General features: G+C 39.3%; 1 protein-coding gene across 1 annotated transcript; it reads left to right on the top strand.

The window, feature by feature from the left end:
- Positions 1 to 4824: 4824 nt before the first annotated feature.
- Positions 4825 to 13659, top strand: CRIPT (CXXC repeat containing interactor of PDZ3 domain). Its single transcript, XM_038130338.1, has 5 exons — positions 4825 to 6967; positions 7831 to 7896; positions 8303 to 8357; positions 9009 to 9112; positions 11194 to 13659. Exons 1-5 carry the CDS (start codon positions 6595 to 6597, stop codon positions 11256 to 11258), a joined length of 663 nt encoding a protein of 220 aa, XP_037986266.1. The 5' UTR covers positions 4825 to 6594; the 3' UTR covers positions 11259 to 13659.
- The last annotated feature ends 4480 nt before the right edge of the window (positions 13660 to 18139 follow it).

The following is an 18139-nucleotide window of genomic DNA, read 5'->3' as shown; positions in this document are numbered from 1 at the left end:
TACTTGGTAGCAAGTAAGAAACGAGCAACAGAAGCTCAGAAGGCAGTAGGGCACTGTTTGAAGACAGGAGAACGGGGCTAGAATCACTGCTCCAAATCAGTACAGTAGGAGAGCTGAGTTTAAAGTTCGCTACATCTCAGATTATAAATGTACACTTAGCTTCTGCCAACAGAGGAAAAAAATATGAGCATTTTTATGGCTCAAAGACTAGATGCACAGTAAACCCTGAACTTTGCATGTGCTGTTTAGGTTGCATGACATGAACACTTGGTTTTGAAGAGAATAAAATTTCTTTACTTCTGAGTACACACTGCTGCACTTGCTATTGACCAAACAGCTCACATGTTTAAAGCAAACATTCTTCAGTATTTGCAAAAAAATGTCTTGCAGACTACAGTACTGACAGTGCAAGGTGGACATTTTGAGCAGAACTGTTTCTTCTACAATAACATGACCCCTTTAACTTAACATACTCCAGTTCACAATCCTACCAGTTTGAGATTCTTATTCTTGAAGAGAAAAGCCCTGATGTAACTGGAAAACTGTTTAGGAGTCTGCACACAGAAAATTCTTTTGAATTATTTTCAGAAGCTGAATAACTGAGCAGAGAGCTGTCAGGCAAAACAAGGAAGAGAACAGTCACTACAGCCTTAAAGCAGCAAAAGAGACAACAGGATACACCAAGGACTGACTGAGGTACAGTTATACCTCACAAGACATCTTGTGTGTGTGGCAGATTCACCAGAGACTGCTGTACCATATGGAGAGATCAGACTGAGTCCAAATGCAAAACAACAGAATTAGCAAGGCACGGTGCCCAAGTGAAAAACAGCCATTGGCAGTTTGGCAACTATTTCAGCTGCTAATTGAACCCCTCTGCAGCATGGACTGGCTACCCAAAGACAACCTGACTTGTCCTCCAGCATCGTCCTGAAGGAGTAATTACTTACTTTTTAAAGTAAGTCATTACTTAAGTACTCACTTTTCTTCTTGGAATGACTGACACTTACTGGGATTTTTGAAGGTATTCTTTAAACCACCACATAAACTCCTCATTTGCATAAGACTAACAACTGCAGCAATGTTTACAAACTTTGCATTTTCCACATTTCTTTCATTTTAAACTAAGATAATCCCCATTAAGATAATAAAGACCTTTCTGCCACTAGTGTTCATTTAAAAGCCTAAAGTAATTATTTAGCCCCTTTAAATAACACAATACATTCAGTTTCACTTTAAATAATGTTTGAAGAGGTTAGCTGACACAATAATCTACTGAGACAGCTCCTTCACAGACAAGATTTGGAATTCTTGGCTGCAGCAGGACTAAATACTAAGCAGCCCTTGGCGTATGATGATGCCTACATTTACAAGAGACATTTCAAGTCTGTAAGAGTATGCAGTTCACAAACAAATTGACAAAATAGGCATAATGAAAAACAGGAAGGAGCCCTAATGTCATGGTTTTTTACTACTTTTTGGCAATATCTAAATAAAATCTCTTTTCTACCCTGATAACACCTTATAATTACTATTATACCAGACATTTCAACATATTTTCTGAGAGCAGTGATTTGAAAGAAACAGTCTCCAAAATGAGAGAGGGGAAAAAAAAGGCAATTGAAAAGTGGTTTCCTAAAGACTTTTATGCAGGAGGCTATTTCAGCTAAGTTACTGAAGCACTATTTAAGTAACAGCCACATGCTGCCATTAATGCTGATAACCCTTTCTGTAGCTTTTACTTCCCTCTAACCACTCACAGCAGCACATGATCAGTGTCATGACACTGACATCAGTGACAACTCTAGATGTCAGAGTAAGGAGCCCAGAGATGCTGGCATGGGCCCACCCCTTTCCAAATGCAGAATTAGTGAAAAGGGCCCTATTTATAGCTAACTAAGAATGGAAGGGTTGGTGATGTAGAATACAAGAGACTTACTTTTCTCATACATTCTATGTGCACATATGCTTAAGGTTACTTAAGTCTAAACTGCACTCAGGTACTTAAAAACAAATTTTTTTTTCATACTAAGCTATACACTTAATCATACTTTCAAGCTAACTGTTCCAGTGCAATTCAATTCCCTAAACTCTGCTTTCAAGGAAAGCAGCTCTGTTGATTTCATCTAACCATCCTTTTCTTCCATTTAACCAGCCCCACCTCATTCCACATGGTTAAGTTGGAGACAACCTTTTCATGTATCATGTCTACACTCACCTCATGCCCAGAACATAAGATGTTCCAATTTCATGAGGTCAAATGAAAAAACACAGGATTATTTTCAAATGAGCAGCTTGCTACAATCAATAAAGAAACCTGCTACGATACTTCTTTGCAGTCTATATTCACTCAAAGTGCAAACAAGCATCATTAATAATAAACATTTTTCTCGTGTAATGTCACATGGCTCACTAGTAAGAAGTACTAACAAGTCTTCACAGCACAAGTGTCAAAACAAGACAGCTGCTTCCTATGCAATGATTGTGCTGAAATTGCTTAAGATCCAGCCTAGAAAAAAAAGAAATCAACAGGCATTCAAAATCTACCTGGCACAAAAAAAACCCTGATATTGTCATACATCTGTTACTTCAATTCAGCTGTTATTTCCAGATGCAAAACCTCCAAAGATGACCAAGTGAATCAGCAATGATTTATTCTGTCTAAACAACTCCTTGCATTTACTACAGTATAGTTACACTTCCACTGGAAAAAAAAAAACAAGTGTAAATGACTTGAGTAAGGATTCAAGATATTTTTCAGTGAGTTGAGATAAACCAAAATTTACTTGAAAATATTATTAAAGTCTCCTCCTCTATGGGAGTGCAAGCCAAAAATAATTCCATAGGTCAGCAGTGTAATACAACCTTTCACTGTCTTCTGAGATGAGACTTCACCATTACAAACTATTAAAAGGAAATGAATACTAAAATCTCATTGAATCTCAAGCATATGTGAAGCCTCTTCATGTTTCAGGATCCCAGTCTTTCAATATGCTATTAATTATGGAAAAAAGGCAGAAGAAATGGAAATCTACTGAAAAATACATTATCCTTGATACATGCTAATGCCATGGCTGCCACTGGAAGTGAAAATGCGGTTAGAAGGCTTGTTTACCTTTAAACATACTCCTGAAAAAATTAATGCTTGAAAATTCTGACACTCAAAACAGCTTTCTTTGAAATTGAAAAGAAGAGTATGGGTTAATATTACATGATTAAGAACACAGCAAGTCATGTGTAATTTTCAACATTATATTCAAGTTTAAAACAGTGCTTGTTTTGGCTCCCTAATCGTACTTTAAAAGTTGTATTTACGAAGGTACTACTGGATCATGTGCAAGATTCCCCATGCACAGCTCAGCGTCAGGTCTTCCCTTTATTTGACAACCATCATATAGAAGTGCACAAAGTTTTTACTTCAGTAGAATACGTGCTGGAAAATTTACTTCCTTCAAACACATATAAAGTGAGATTTAGCATCTGAACACCAAAACCAAAAAGCCGTTTTTCCAAATCACTGTCCTCAAATAAATCTACCTTTGTCAGAAAAGGCTTCATATGTCTGTAATCACAAACCCATCATCCCGTAAGTTTTCTTTTCTTTACAAAAATTCCATCATATATTTTTTACATCACTTATGTCCATTTCTATTGAGAGAAATATCAGAAACTTTAGATTAGGACTTACCCGTTTTTACTAAATACCCGTATCCATGCCTGTATGTTTGGTCCCAGCAAACACAAGCATTGTAAAGTAGTAAATGTAGACAGAAGAACTGCAAACAAAAATGTCTCAGTCACTAACCTACAAAAAGAAAAAGAATATTACAAAATTAAGTGAGGTGGTTGCTAATGTTCTAAAAGTTCCAAGATTTAGGAAGAAAAAAGCCCCTCTAACTCAACTTGTGTGTTTAAGAAAGCATGTGTGCTTTCTTAAACCTCATATAAAAGAATAAAATATTTTCTTCCTACTCTGTAGAATAGTAAAGGAAGCTGGAAAGAGTTCTGCTGTTATCTCAAGAGTGAGATGTAGTAATTTTTTGAAATGCCTGAGACCTGTAACATTTTAAAAAAACCTCAGGTGTACTTCACATAGATCATTAGTTCTAAATTGAAGTATGCTTGGATACTTAAATATTCCATTTATTTTTCCAGTTGTGACATCAACCATGAAACCAAACTACATGAAACTATTGTTAGTCAACAACTTAGTGTATCTCTCAAAAGCGAGGTCGCTTCACACTTCTTTCTTTAGACCTTCATAAAACTTAAAACACTAATATCAAAAGGATGAAAGATAGACAAGATGTGTGGTTTAGAATCTTATAGAGAAAATGACTAAATGAAACTCCAAAAAGTGTTTGTGCCCATATGCTTAACATAAAAATTAAAGTAAACAGTTGTTTGCAACTGTGTTACAATTTTTATTTACAGAAGTCTCGTTTAAGAGCTGGCTTCCAAAAAAAACCAACTGAACAAGCAAACAAACAAACAAAAAAAGAAAAAAACCAACCCAAAACCAAGAGAAAGCTGAAACAGCCACCTTTCTTCCCCCAGCTAGGAGCTGATCCCTTAAATTCCAGCATACCAGAAAATACACAAGTACTGATACCAACATCTGCAAGGAGAGCTGCCCCTTAGAATATTTAGAGAAAGAGAGGGTCTTCTGACTTACTCTATGAGAGGTGCTCCATAAAGAACAATAATCGCATGAAATAGTATGCAAGACATGAAAAAGTATATACAGCATTTTAGAAATCTGGATATCTAAAAAAGAGCAATGAAATATCAGAATAATGCTTCAAAACAGAACGTAAGTAACACACACAGTCTACATCTTATCAAGAGCATTGTACTCTGATTACTTCTTTAAGTTTTCAGCTGCAGCACAACATAATAGCATGGCATATTTCAAAGGAGTTTTCCATATATTAATATTTTAAATAATTAATTTAGAAACATCACACTCCACCTACATTTTTTTGTGCATCCCATTAAACAGGGCAAATATACAAAAAATATAACCAGAAATTACAAGACAACCAGAAGTAATTTTATTGGACATTTTTACACTTCTGTTTTACATCTGACTGTCATATCCATTCATTAAAAGGCAACTCTGACAAAAAGTGAAAAAAAAAATTAAAAGCAAGAAAACATACAATATAAAGAAGTCTGCTACATAAAGAATCAAAATTACATTAACTAAAACTACATTTTGAACTTGTGCATCTTAAATTCTGAATATATTTGAAAAATACTCATAACCTTCTATAAGTCTGCAAAACACATAATTTTCAATGAACTTAAACAACAGTTTCTGGGTACTCACTATATCATGTAGAAGCAAAAACACTTGATAAACAGTTCTGGTAAGGTCTGTTCTGATCAGGTCACCAATGCAAAATCCATAACTTTCCTTGAACCCTTATTTTTCTATATTTATTCCTTTCTATATTTATTTCCTGGGATGAAATCTCACCTAGAACATGAAGTGTGCTTCATTTTCAAATCACAAGCAGTTAAAACACTTGTTTCCCATCGTGGTTTTGTGCATTTCACATCCTCCTCAGTCAGCAAAACTAGACAGGAGCTTTGCACACAGAGATATGCTGGCAGGGGCGATTACTTAGATGTTTAAGAGCCACCTCAGAGCATTACATTTTGCCTGGCTCAGCAAGTCAGGAGTACAAGACAATCCTCCTGACTTCAAAACTCTGGGATATTCCCCCGCCGCTGGGCAAGTCGTGTGCTGCTCCAAAATCACTCTGTTCCAAAGTATTTCACTGGGATTCATACCTCTAACACTCCCCATTGCAAACTGTAACTATAAAAAGTTTCTCCCAAATTTAGACTCTACTGTGTGCAAATTTCATCATAAAAGGAAATGCAGACATTTTAATACTTTCCATGTGATTTTTTTACTTGTTGAAATGTAGCATAGCATCTCTTTTATGTGTCAGATTCTGAAAAAATATTTTATTTTCCTTTTAAAGTTATTACATACTTACAATTACACATGAGAAATGTGTGATGACATCTTTTCCTGGTATACTCCTATATACTTATATATATTTCTCATCAAGAAAATAAGGCAGGCCTGGACTACAAAATGAGTTTTGTGCCATTTAATTTTACCAGATTTTGCCACCACGCAAGTTCCTGGGACTACAAACAACAGTGCACTGACAAGAAACAGGAAACCACAGAATCACTCACCTGAACAGGTTACTTACAGGTAGAGAAAGTTTAACATCATGAAAATACTGAAAATTTTGTTTCAAAAGGTGCTACGCTCAACTCACTAATGAGAATGAGAATTCACCATCAAAAATCGTCTTCTTTCTCATTTGATTATCTCAGAGAATTTGCTTCCCCTCTGTACTGCCTGGTAACAACTTAAGAATTTAAAAACAAAATCTTACCTTGTGAGCAAAGGAACGTCTCTTAAGAGACTGATTTGGTTTAAGGACTAAATGCAAGATTATATTAAGGGTAGCAACACAAACAGAACAAACACACAGCCACGTGAGGTGCGTTCCCAGGACGCTGAATCCGTCCAGGAAGAAAGCCGGGGCCACGGCGGCCAGGACGATGGCCAGGGCGCAGAGCAGGTTGGCAGCCAGGAGCCTCCTGATCTCCGCCTCCCTCATGGCGTCCGGCGGCGGCACCTGCAACACACCGCGCCCCGCCCCGTCACCCCCGCGCCGCGGCGGCGCCGCAGGGCGGCATCTTCCCCGGCCGCGACGCGCAGGGCAGAGCTGTGGGGCCAGGCAGGGGCGAAGGGGAGGATTTTGGGGCGGGAAACAGCGTTTGTCCAAAAACACCAAACCCCGCGCGGGCTCTTACCGCGGAGCGCGCGGCGCCGCCCGGCAGCGGAAGGCGGCGGGGCCGGGCCGGCGGCACCTCCGGGGCGGTGCCGGAAGCGGCGGCGGCTGCGGAGGGGCCGCCATGGTGTGCGACAAGTGTGAGTACGGGGGTACGGGGGTACGGGGGGCCCTGCCCAACCCGCCGGGCCCTGCCCTGCCCTGCCCGCGGGGATCCAGGGCTGCCCTGAGCGGAGCAGCAGCCGCGGGTCCCGAGTTGCTCAGGGCGGGCCGCGGGTGGCGGTTCCCGGCAGGGCCCTGTGTGAGCTGTCTCTCTCCCCTGTGTGATCGGTCATTCTCCGCCCGTGGAGCGTATTAATGGGCATAGTTTAAATGATTCTGTCCTGTGTCAGCAATAGCGCGAGCAGCAGGGCCTGGGAAGGGATTGCCCCGCTGTACTCGGCGCTGGTGAGGCCGCATCTCGAGTGCTGTGTTCGGTTCTGGGCCCCTCGCTACAAAAATGACACTGGGGTGGTGGAGCGGGTGCGTGGAAGGGCAGCAGTGCTGGTGAAGGGTCTGGAGCACAAGGTCTGATGAGGAGCGGCCGAGGATGTTGGGGTTGTTTAGTCTGGAGAGGAGGAGGAGGCTCAGGAGTGGCCTTATCACCCTCTTCAGCTCCCTGAAAGGAGGCTGTAGCCGAGTGCTGTAGCTTCTTCTGCCAGGCAGCAAGCCACAGGACAAGAAGACATAGACTTAAACTGGGCCAGGGGACGTTTAGGTTGGACATTCAGAGGAATTTTTTCCTAGTCATGGAGATGAGACATGGGAATGGGCTGCCCAGGAAGGTGGTGGAGTCACCATCCCCGAAGGTGCTTCAGGAAAGACTGGGCATGGCAGTCAGGGCCAAGGTCCAATTACATGGTGGTGATTGGTCCCATTGGACTTGGTGAATTCAGAGGGCTGCTCCAACCTAATTGACTCTGTGCTTCTGAGTTTTTCTCCTTTGGAATGTTTCCTTATGTAGGTGAGAAGAAGCTTGGAACGGTGATCACTCCTGATACATGGAAAGATGGTGCAAGAAACACTACAGGTAACCTCAGCAAAGTTCAGCAGCTTGGTTTGGAGGTATTATAAAGCCAGTTGGGCACCTCAGCTATGTTACCATCTTAAGACGAAAACTTTTTATTGCTAATCAGGTCAAATATTAAGACATGTACTTTCCCTCCCATGCTGATTTAATGCACTGGGAATTTATTTGTCCAGAACTGTTCAGTATTGAATTTGTTTGGTTTTGTTTTCTGGTTTTTTTTCCTTCTTGCATGGGAGGACAATATATAGAGTATTTAAGTGGAGCATAAAGTGTACCCTGTCCTCTAATGCTATGCTGAATATTTTATCTCTCTTTGTGACTTTATTTGCATATGTGTAAAAGTTGTAAATGAAGATTTTTAAAGTATGCTTGGAACTGGGTTATTGATTTTTTTTTTTTTTTTTAGAAAGCGGTGGTCGCAAATTAAATGAAAACAAGGCATTGACTTCAAAGAAGGCAAGGTTAGTACTAAACATTGATTTGGCTAAGAACATCAGTTAGCAAACTAACTGAGGTCTGTTTCCTGCATAGCTGGGCAACTACTCCAAACTTGTCCAAAATACACTTCATAAATTAAAATTGTGGGGATTGTGGTATTTGATTTGTTGGTAAAAATATGTCCATACATATTTCATTGTGCTTTCTGCTCAGTCATAGAGTATTTTATTGCAGTTCTCACTGGAATTGCTAGTATTTGATGCTTTTGTAGGAGAGAAGCCAAGAATACCTATTTTCTGTGCTAATATTGCTAGGATAATCTCTTGAGCATTTCCTTCATGTCTGTGGGACTTTCTGTTTGCAAGGGGGCTAGATGCTGCTGGAAGGTGTTTAACTTCAAAGTCATGTCATATCTTAATAAAAATAAATTTTTTTAGTTCTGCTTTCATGAAGTTGTTGTCTGTGATGGAAGAAATGTTTCTTAATAGGGAAAGTGGGAGCTTTTCTGCATACTTTGTGTAGCCTATTAGAAATAATTATTGTATGTCCCTTTTCTAAATTACACTTTTTGCTGGAGTGCCTGGCTGCACCCTCTGGCTTAGACTTTTTAGGATGAAGCAGAAAAAATACTTCATTGCTAGGAGTATAAATAAAGTAATTTTCTTTTTTCCCAGGTTTGATCCTTATGGAAAGAACAAATTTGCAATATGTCGGATTTGTAAGAGTTCTGTCCACCAGCCAGGGTCCCACTATTGTCAAGGATGTGCCTATAAAAAAGGTGAGTATAACTGAGTGCCAAAATACCACAGTTTGCCTTGGACAAGAGAGGAGGTACAACACTTAAATTTGTATTTATGAAGAGAAGGTTAAGATGAGATTTAATTGCTGTCTTCAGCTACTGATAGGCAGGCACAGGGAACATGGAGTCAGACTCTTAGGTACACAATAATAGAATAAGAAATAATGTACACAGGTTAGAATGTGGAAAGTTCTAATTACATACAAGGAAAGCAATTTTTCAGTCTGGGAGTGATCAAATATTCTGCTAGCAGGTACCATCAGAGGTTGTGGAATCTTTAAAGCAGGCATTCAGAGAATGGCTGGAACAATCCTGAGCCAGGACTGTTTTTTCTTATCCAAGTTGGCTGTTTTGAGTGGGGCAGGACTAGAGACTGAAGGAGATTCTTTTAAACCTTTGTCATTCTGTAATTCTGCTTTTTTTGAAATGTTTCCAGTGTCTGAAGCAGTACATTTGGAAACTTAATCTTGGCAATTGCATAGAGAGCTGTCATCTAACAGTTTGATTTTCCTCAAAATCCCAAAAAACCCTAGTCTTCTAAAACTCAGTTGCTTGTTGCAGTCCTTTTCTGGTCCCTCCGCTCCCACTTTTATAATAGCTAAATCTAAAATTCCTGAGTGGAAAAAAGCATCATGAAGTCAGTTACATGATTTAATGCCATAGAGTTCTTGTAGCACATGAGGTGAACTGATTTTTAGGTGTAGAGCTACAGCTCACCAGTAGTAAGCTTTGTTTATGAAATTAGTTGTTCAATACCTATGTGCTGTGTCACTGAGTCAGTGGTTTAGTAGCCTGCTGTAGGAATGTTGCCTGCTAGGTCCTCCCTGCAGGGCTGCCTGAACACCATTCAGCAGAACCTTGTACTCTTCCTTAAATTTATGTCTGGTTTGGATGGGCTTCAGGATTTGATCTTTGTCTGTGTATCTTTCCAGGCTGAACCTGTTATCTTCATAAAATTAAGAACTTTCTAAGGTTCTAGCTCTGACCACCAAAGATGTCATTAGGGTATTCTTCTTGAAGCAAATGCAGTCATACAGCTCAGTGCTTCAGCTTTTTTGTATCTCTGAAATTGAGAGGCAGTTTCAAGTTAATTAATCCTCAGTTTAGACCTGAAGTCAATATCTAGTGGGCTGAATTTTGGTCTCCAGAGTAAGTCATGTGCCATGTTCCCTGCTGTTCTCTCCCCTAATGGGCTGCTAGATACGTGTCCAGTCATGATGTCAGTATATGAAAGCACACAATTCAGAGAAAGCAGGGGTGGATGCCACTTGACATTTTTTGTCCGCAGGTGAATGTTTGTGTGAATTGAGGTATGGTCCTACCAGATAAAAGACTTAGCACCTTTCTGCTTTGAAAGGAGAGGGGAAGATGAGACAGCCCACCCCTCTGCCAAGCTTGTGTACCTTTTGGTGCTTGGTCTTTTGACTTGACACTTTTAGAGTTTAGGATAAAGTCCTCTGGGACATCAGTATTCATCACTTCCACTCTCAAGTATTCTTGGTGTTCATTGTTTTTCACTCCTGCTCTATAAATACCTTAATTCTATGAAAACGTGTTCTAAGCTTTCTCAGTTCTCTGAAGCACCCCACCTGTGAATAATGCCCCATTTAGCAGTCAGTTTGTTGGTGACTGTATTTTCTTAGTCCTGCTGCTGTCTGTCCATCTTAGGCCTTGTTTGTGTACAGGACTTAAAACGATTAACAATACACCATTCTTACCTTTTTGTCGGAAGTGAGCCTTTCCTGACTCTCTTCAGGCATTCCAGCAAATTATAGAGGCTTCCAGCAGTGTTGGGAATGATAATGCTCCCCAAATAGAGCTTATGTTCTTCAGTGGGAGGATTACACACATGCTGCATGTATTGATTTGTATTAGAAGTTACAATATTACTTCTAAGTTTGTAGTATCTATTGAGAACATGTCTGAGAACAGATAGGTTGCTAATAAGAGCTCATTTGAACAATTTCTTGAGAAAGATGCTTACAAAAACATAGTAACTGTTTTTGAGAAAAGATTTTAATAATTTTAAAATAATTTACACACTTTTTGTGTGCTTATAGGCATCTGCTCAATGTGTGGCAAGAAGGTCTTGGATACGAAGAACTACAAGCAAACGTCTGTCTAATTGTACTGACTAGTCTTTTTATGAACTTTACCTTCTGTGTCTTTGTACAGTAACTTTTCTCTAAAATGATTTGTGAATATTTCTGGAAGATAGTACTTGGAATGTGAGGTAAAGACAGCCTGCTGGCCTAAAATGTACATAATATTCGATTATTGTTGTTTTAGCACTAATATTAACTGGTATTTAAAGTTTGTTTTTTTTTAATGGCTTTCAGCAACTGTTAGAGTTCAAAGGGAAGGAGAAGATGCAAGTGGATAGGTTGAAACTAGATGACCATCTAAACACAGATCTTTGAGATGAATACTTTTTTTTTCCCTATCACAAGTCTTCTGCTTGTCTCATGGTAATGTTTTATAGATGTATAAAATATGAACTTGCATCAACTCATTAAAGTATCTTCATTTAGTTGTATGCCTATAAGTATTTATAATTATTCTCATCCCAAACTATTATGACCTTGCTCTTCAGATTTTAATGCAATTGTCCTGTTTTATTTTGTTTCTGTGTAGAGTGTGGGTGGTTAAATCACAAATTTTTAAGCTAGTGAAATCTGGTGTGTTGCCCTGCCAGTTCTTTCTTTGGCATTGTTGTGATTTAGCTCCAGCCAGCAACCAAGCCCCACAGAGCTGCTCCCTCACTCCCCCACCATCAGGACTGGGGAGAGAATTGGAAGGGTAAACGCCCTAAAAATGTGGGATAAAGACAGTTTAATTGGGAAAACAAACCAGAGAATTAACTCACTAATTCCCATGGGCAGGCAGGTATTCAGCCATCTTCAGGAGAGCAGGGCTCCATCACCCATTGTGGTTTCCTGGGAAGACAAACTGATCACTCAGAATGTCCCCCCCTTCCTCCTCTTCCTCCCACTTTATACACTGAGCATATGGTCATATGGTGTCATATGGTCTGGAATATCCCTTTGGTCATTGGGGTCGCCTGTCCTGGCTGTGTCTCCTCCCAGCCTCCCAGATAGCTCCAGCTTCCTTCCCATTGTGGCAGTGCAAAAGGCAGAAAAGCCCTTGGCTCTGTGTAAGCCCTGCCCAGCAATAACAAAAACATTTCTGTATTATCAACTCTGTGTTCAGCACAAATCCAGAACCCAGCCCAAATTACCCACTAACAGTGAAGAAAATGAACTCCACACCATCCAAAACCAGCACAGGCATTAGGACTGATCAGCTATTCCCTTGTTACCTTCCAAGGAGACTTTACATATGGTATCAGGTGGCCCAAGGCAATGAAATAATGAGCATCAATTACTAAATATCTCAGTTTCATAGTATTTTAAGTTAGTCTGTCTTTTAAACACTGGGTTTGCGTTCTGTGATATAATTGCTTATATGCATGTCAAATTTAAAAGATCAAAGCAGGCTGCTTGCTTTTCAGCTCTGGTTTGATACAAGGAGTCAGTCTCTGAACATGAGAGGCTGACTGTGGCTCTGCAATTCTTTTGTCTTTTACTTAGTTTCTACATATGAAAGCAATTTCTGTTATGGAGCATAATAATTACTGCCTTTGAATGTATTTTAAGAAAAATAATTATTCATTCTCAATTTAGGGCAAAGAATTATTAATTCTTAATGCATGGTGAAGTTTTTACTAGACCTATTTAAGTGTTTACTCCCCTGCAACCTCCTCTTGGCAATTTCACGCCTCTGCAACTGTCTTTCAACTGTAACAGAAAAACTATCAATGGGAATTTCCCTATGAACAGATTCTGTTTTGGGTTTCCTTTTGTTCTCATATTATTAGAGAAGAAACTGCATGACTAATGGAAAATTGCTGCTCTTTCTGTGGGGCAAAATGAAGAACACTGGGCTTATAGTTATCCTCTTTGCTGTTGCCTTCCTGCCATGCAGTAGTTGTGCTGCAAGTAGCCATCTAAAGGGGATTGTCTTACATTTCCTGTCATCCTTATCTGTCAATTTTTGAGCATTTATCACCAAAGTTTCATATTCAAATGTGTTGGCTTCCTGCAGTTGCTAAAAAGATAATTATTTTCGGCATGTTATGTTTGCTGAGAAGTTTTGTCAGGATAGTGGAATGAGCAAAGAGAGGAATGCTGCTGCTTTTTATTGCAAGAGCTTCTCCTACTGTAACATCTGCATGGAGGTGCATGGATTAGCTGGCTGGTGATAACTTGGTGCTGGCCACTTGTTTCCAAACACATCAAGGAATTCTCATATTACTGTATATCTCTATGACACATCCTTTATATGGGTGAGAAGAAAATGTCTGTAATTGGCTTCAAGTTTCACAGCAAATCTTGTCAGCAGTGTGTGTGACAATTTCAGGTGGCAGGTTCTCCAGTAATCCCTGAACTCTTCACCCTTTTTTGGATATCTGCTATAGGATTGATTGATTTTTGCTATTCTGTGAATAAAACTTCTCTTCCTAAAACTGGCCAGTATCTCTATTTCAAAAGCATGACATCATCATTCTTGAATGAATTGGAATGAATTGAATGTTTATTGCACTCTATAAATGTTGGCATTGAATTAATTCCTCCTTTTGAAGGACGTATTGAAGACTGAAGAATAACAGGAATTTAAATAGTGTGATGCTTGGTTCATATTTTTTTTTTGTGAATTGAGCTTTTTTACATTTGTCCTATTACTGGACAGCTGCTTTTGCATGTTAGAATCTGTTTTTGTTGTAAAAGGACAGGTTTTGATTTGGTGTTTTTTTTTTTTAATGGTGGATACAAACTCTTCTGTTTTTCTGATGTTTTTTACATGCTCAGGATCTTTCATCTGTAGCTCTCAAGGCTCCTCGGCTTCATGAGAGTATCAGTTCCAGAGATCTGTAAATTTTGCTGATATAACACTCAACTTTCAGAAAAGCTCATTTTCCAAGCATTATTTTGAAGTCTCACTGCTTTAAATTTAGATCACGAGCCATCCATCTCCTGAACCTCAGAGATGTACCACAGTTCAAGGCAGCCTTGGCAGAGAAGCACTTAAGGGTAGCTATTAAACTTATATACACCCTCTGTATAATTGAATTGTCATATATAAAAGCATATTGTTGATGCTAAAAATGTTTTGTAAGCATGGGATGTCTTTCCTGAGACATTATGCAGTGAAAAACAAAATTTGTAGTGAAAAATTGCCAATTTTGTTTAATGTACTGAGAAGAACACAGTAATATTCCCAGATGATCAGCCTGTCCTCTAAATCACAGGTTACATAAGAGATGTGTGCTGCCAAATTTAGTTGGATTAGAATTTTCCTTGGTACTACTGAATTCTTAGTATATACTGTCCTTGCTGTTCCTCTGTGTGTTCATTGGCCAGAACTATTACTGAGCTAAGTGTGAGCAATGCAAGTACTCTGCATTTTGGTGCAGAGTATGAAGAGAACAGATTAGCTACATAATGTCACTGTGACTGGAGAAGCCAATCAGCTGAACATTAAACGGGAGTTGTTGAAGGGTCCTTGTTGTGTCAGGGTATTCTCCCATTCATTCCCATGTTATTTTATTTTTTTAACCCTGCTTTTCCTGCTGCAGAAGCTGGAGAAAGGACCATCCAAGAATGATCGTTTGGCAATACTGTTCTAAAGTCTTAGACTGTTCTAATTGTTTTCTTGTGGAAATGTGCTGGTGTTTTTCCCCTCTTTGTTTCATTCTGTTCCTTTATCAGCAGAATAATAACCAGAAAGACTTTTGTCTTCTGTACAAGAACGTCACTGTCCACTTTGCATTCAGTTTTTCTTGAAAATGGGCCAGACTTGCACCAAAATCTTCCTTATTTTTTTTAACTTTTTTATTTGGCAAAATAAGACGTGCAGGTTTCAAATGGTAAGTCTGTTGCACCTGCTTGTTCTGGCATCACTCCTATCATCAGCCCATCTCTCTGCAGTGCCTCAGATTATACAAATCTTCCAGTTCTGCTCCACCCAGAGATACTTAGGCAGTGACCCTCTGCCAATCTCCCCACAGTCCTGGGCAAGAATTGCTGGTGCTTTTGTATTATCAGTGGTCATTAAAGCTATATGCAAAAGTTGAAACACAGCTGTTCAAAGTGGTGCAATGAACCATATTGCTTTATTTTCCTGTAAGTTTCCTAGATACACAAGGTTCCCCAGCATGAGAGATTCGTTATTCATTGAAAGATGATGGCCAAGAGACAAGCTCTTTACATCTATAATGACAAAATTTAGTTTACGATAGGGCCTCTGTGCTGTGAATAAAATTCTGGAGCTACCAAAGTCTTTAGAATTCCCCTTGACAAATCATTGCTTTTCTTGGGTTGGAACTGGGCTTGCTGATTTTGTGTAAGTATACATGGCCTAAAGATGTGCCTTTTTCTGTCATTTGCTTTGGCTGTTGAAGAATCCAAGAGTGGTTTTTGGCACTGACCTACCAGTTGCTTAATAGAACTGTCTGTTCAATGAGCACTGGTTCAGCCTAGGATCATGAACATACCTCCTTTGCTTATGAGTTTCTCACTAGATCACTGGTTTAGAAAATAAATGTGGCCAGATGCAAAAGAGAATAATGGTGACAGGAAAACTCTCCCTGAATATCATGAGAGAATGAAAATATTGCTGCATCACAGTTGAGGTTTGCTATTAAGCAAAAGTATTTTTGCTCTCCCAGTCAGCAGAACTGGTTGGACAGTATGAGAAAGCCTGATGGCAGCCCTTACAAATAACAGACCCAAGTGTTTCTTTTTCCTCTTGTGGGGTTTATAGCTGTGCCTCATATGAAGACCAGTTGGTTTTGTACTGCTTGTCTTCCTCCCAGATGTGTGCTTTTATGGACGAAGTTGTCATCTGCAATTCATCAGGAACTGGTTTTTTATCACCTTTTATGGGAGAGGCCATAGTTTACTTTGCAGAACGTGTGTTCATCGTGTCTGGCTGATGCAAAAAATGCAAGTGTTCTGTTGACAGGGAGTGCTTACTTCTTGCACTTAAGGGCAACAGAAAAAGCTGTGTTCAAGGAACCTGGAAGAATCTGAAGTCTTGCCCAGCAAGTGAAGAAAGATGGATGACTCTCCATGTGGGTATTGCTAGTAAAAGGTTACTTTGTTACGTGGTTCAGGAAGACACTACTGACATTTGATTTTTTGCCTTGATGCCATTTGTGATAAACAGCAAGTAGATTTTTCAGGCACTGGTGACTCAATGACCAAATAGCTATCTAATTAGGCAGCCATTTTCAGACTGGCTTCAGTGGTTTTTTTCAAAACTACTCCTTCCTTCCTGTCTCTCTCTTTGCACTAAAAGATGCAAACTGAACTTAGCAATGTTAGTGACTCACTTCCAGCAAATTCACTTGCTGTGTGCTCATCTGCCAAGTGCCATTGGGAAAACAAATGTTGAGGAGGGTTTGCTTTCTGTGTCATCACTGCTGATGATTCAGTATCAGTATTGTTAACTCTTTCAGGTCACACGCGAACATATAGAATTCCCATTTACTGTTTTCTACTGGCTAATGGGTCACATGCATCTTAAATCTATCATAACCAGTCCAGTCTCCAGGAAATCATTACTTCCTATTGATTTTTGGTTGCTCCTTTTGCTGCCATAGAAGGTAAAGATTTTAAGTTGATACAGCTCCCAAGTTATGTCATGGATATTTACTGTTCTGATATGTTTACTACTGTTCAGTAACACAGCAGTGCAAGTAATGCTATGTGTGACAAAAGGCGTGGCTTTCAAGGAGTTGGCTTCTAGCCCAGTCTAATTGTCATATTTTATTGATTAAAATATTTAAATGCTAACTGGATTAAGCAAAGACTTTACTCTGACATCTTACATTGTCTGTCTTTCTGTGGGAGGCTTTTGAAAAAGTGATGACATGACATTTCAGTGATGAATTGCCTTTATTTTATGGCTTTCAAAAGCATTGTTTCCTAAAGGATGGGAAGAAAAAAAACTGATATAAGGGAACAGTTATTCTACTGATTTTAAGATTGGTTTGGTTTGTTTGTTATTAGAGTTCCAAAGAAATCTTTGAAAGATGAGGCATATTTTGTTTATGCAGTGGTGTCAGCCTGAGTTTGAAGTGAGCTGATGCTGTGACTGAGTCGCTCTTCTTTAAAATAGATCCTTGTTTGAATAGTGAGATATCAGCAACAGTAATTGCTGCCTTATCATCAGAATATGTGAAATATAAATTCAGAGACTCACCAAACAGACACATTTCCCAGCCTAACTTAGAAATAGTGGCCAGGTAAGTAGATCAGTATGGAATTACATTAATTTGGTAGGGCTGCCCTGGAGATGAAGAAGGGGGCATCATGTACACAGTCATGTGGCATCCTGCAGTGTTGTTGTGGAGGCACTGGGCAGAGAAACTCCTGGCAGTAGCTAAAGTGTCTGCTGTGAGGGCAGCAAAATTCAACTTCTAGAAGTCAAAGTATTCAAATTTAATTTCTGTGGCAAATTCTAAAGCATTACAAACAGTGAACTGTGTGAGCGAATCTTTGAATCTTCTAGAAAAACTTTGTAGAGAACAGCAAATGCAATTTATTCCTCAAGTTGCTGCTAATATTCACAACCCTCCCCCCACCTTTGTTTTTTGGATCCAGATTTCCAGGGTAACAGACAAGCATTTGTTACTGGTGAACTTTGAGTAAGTGCAGTACTGATAATTGCACTGAGGAAAAAGCAGATGACCAGGTATTATGACACATGAATTAAAAAGAAAAAAAAAAGGGTTTGAAAGACTGTCACATTCATTATAAAAGAGAAAACTTTTAAAATTATATATCTTAGCTGAATTAAAAACAAATGGTTATGCAAATATTAAGGTTATAAGCCAGCTTGCAATCTCCATGCTTTTTTATTCTATGAAATATTTCTGAAGATTGTGTTGTGTTTTGGTTTGGTTTTTTTCAGAAACAGCTGGGGGCCAGGGACATTCTTTTT

The sequence above is a fragment of the Motacilla alba genome, chromosome 3 (genome assembly GCF_015832195.1).
Source record: "Motacilla alba alba isolate MOTALB_02 chromosome 3, Motacilla_alba_V1.0_pri, whole genome shotgun sequence".
Lineage (NCBI taxonomy): Eukaryota > Metazoa > Chordata > Aves > Passeriformes > Motacillidae > Motacilla > Motacilla alba.
The sequence above is the reverse complement of the archived record's forward strand: the minus strand, read 5'-3'. Positions and strand labels throughout refer to the sequence as shown.

What these genes read in the sequence shown, in the direction of transcription:
- CRIPT (XM_038130338.1), top strand. Translation starts at nt 6,595, where the DNA reads ATGGCCAGGGCGCAGAGCAGGTTGGCAGCCAGGAGCCTCCTGATCTCC. An exon ending in TTGACTTCAAAGAAGGCAAG is followed by an intron (nt 8,358 to 9,008) that starts GTTAGTACTAAA and finishes CTTTTTTCCCAG; the next exon opens with GTTTGATCCTTATGGAAAGA. An exon ending in AGGATGTGCCTATAAAAAAG is followed by an intron (nt 9,113 to 11,193) that starts GTGAGTATAACT and finishes GTGTGCTTATAG; the next exon opens with GCATCTGCTCAATGTGTGGC.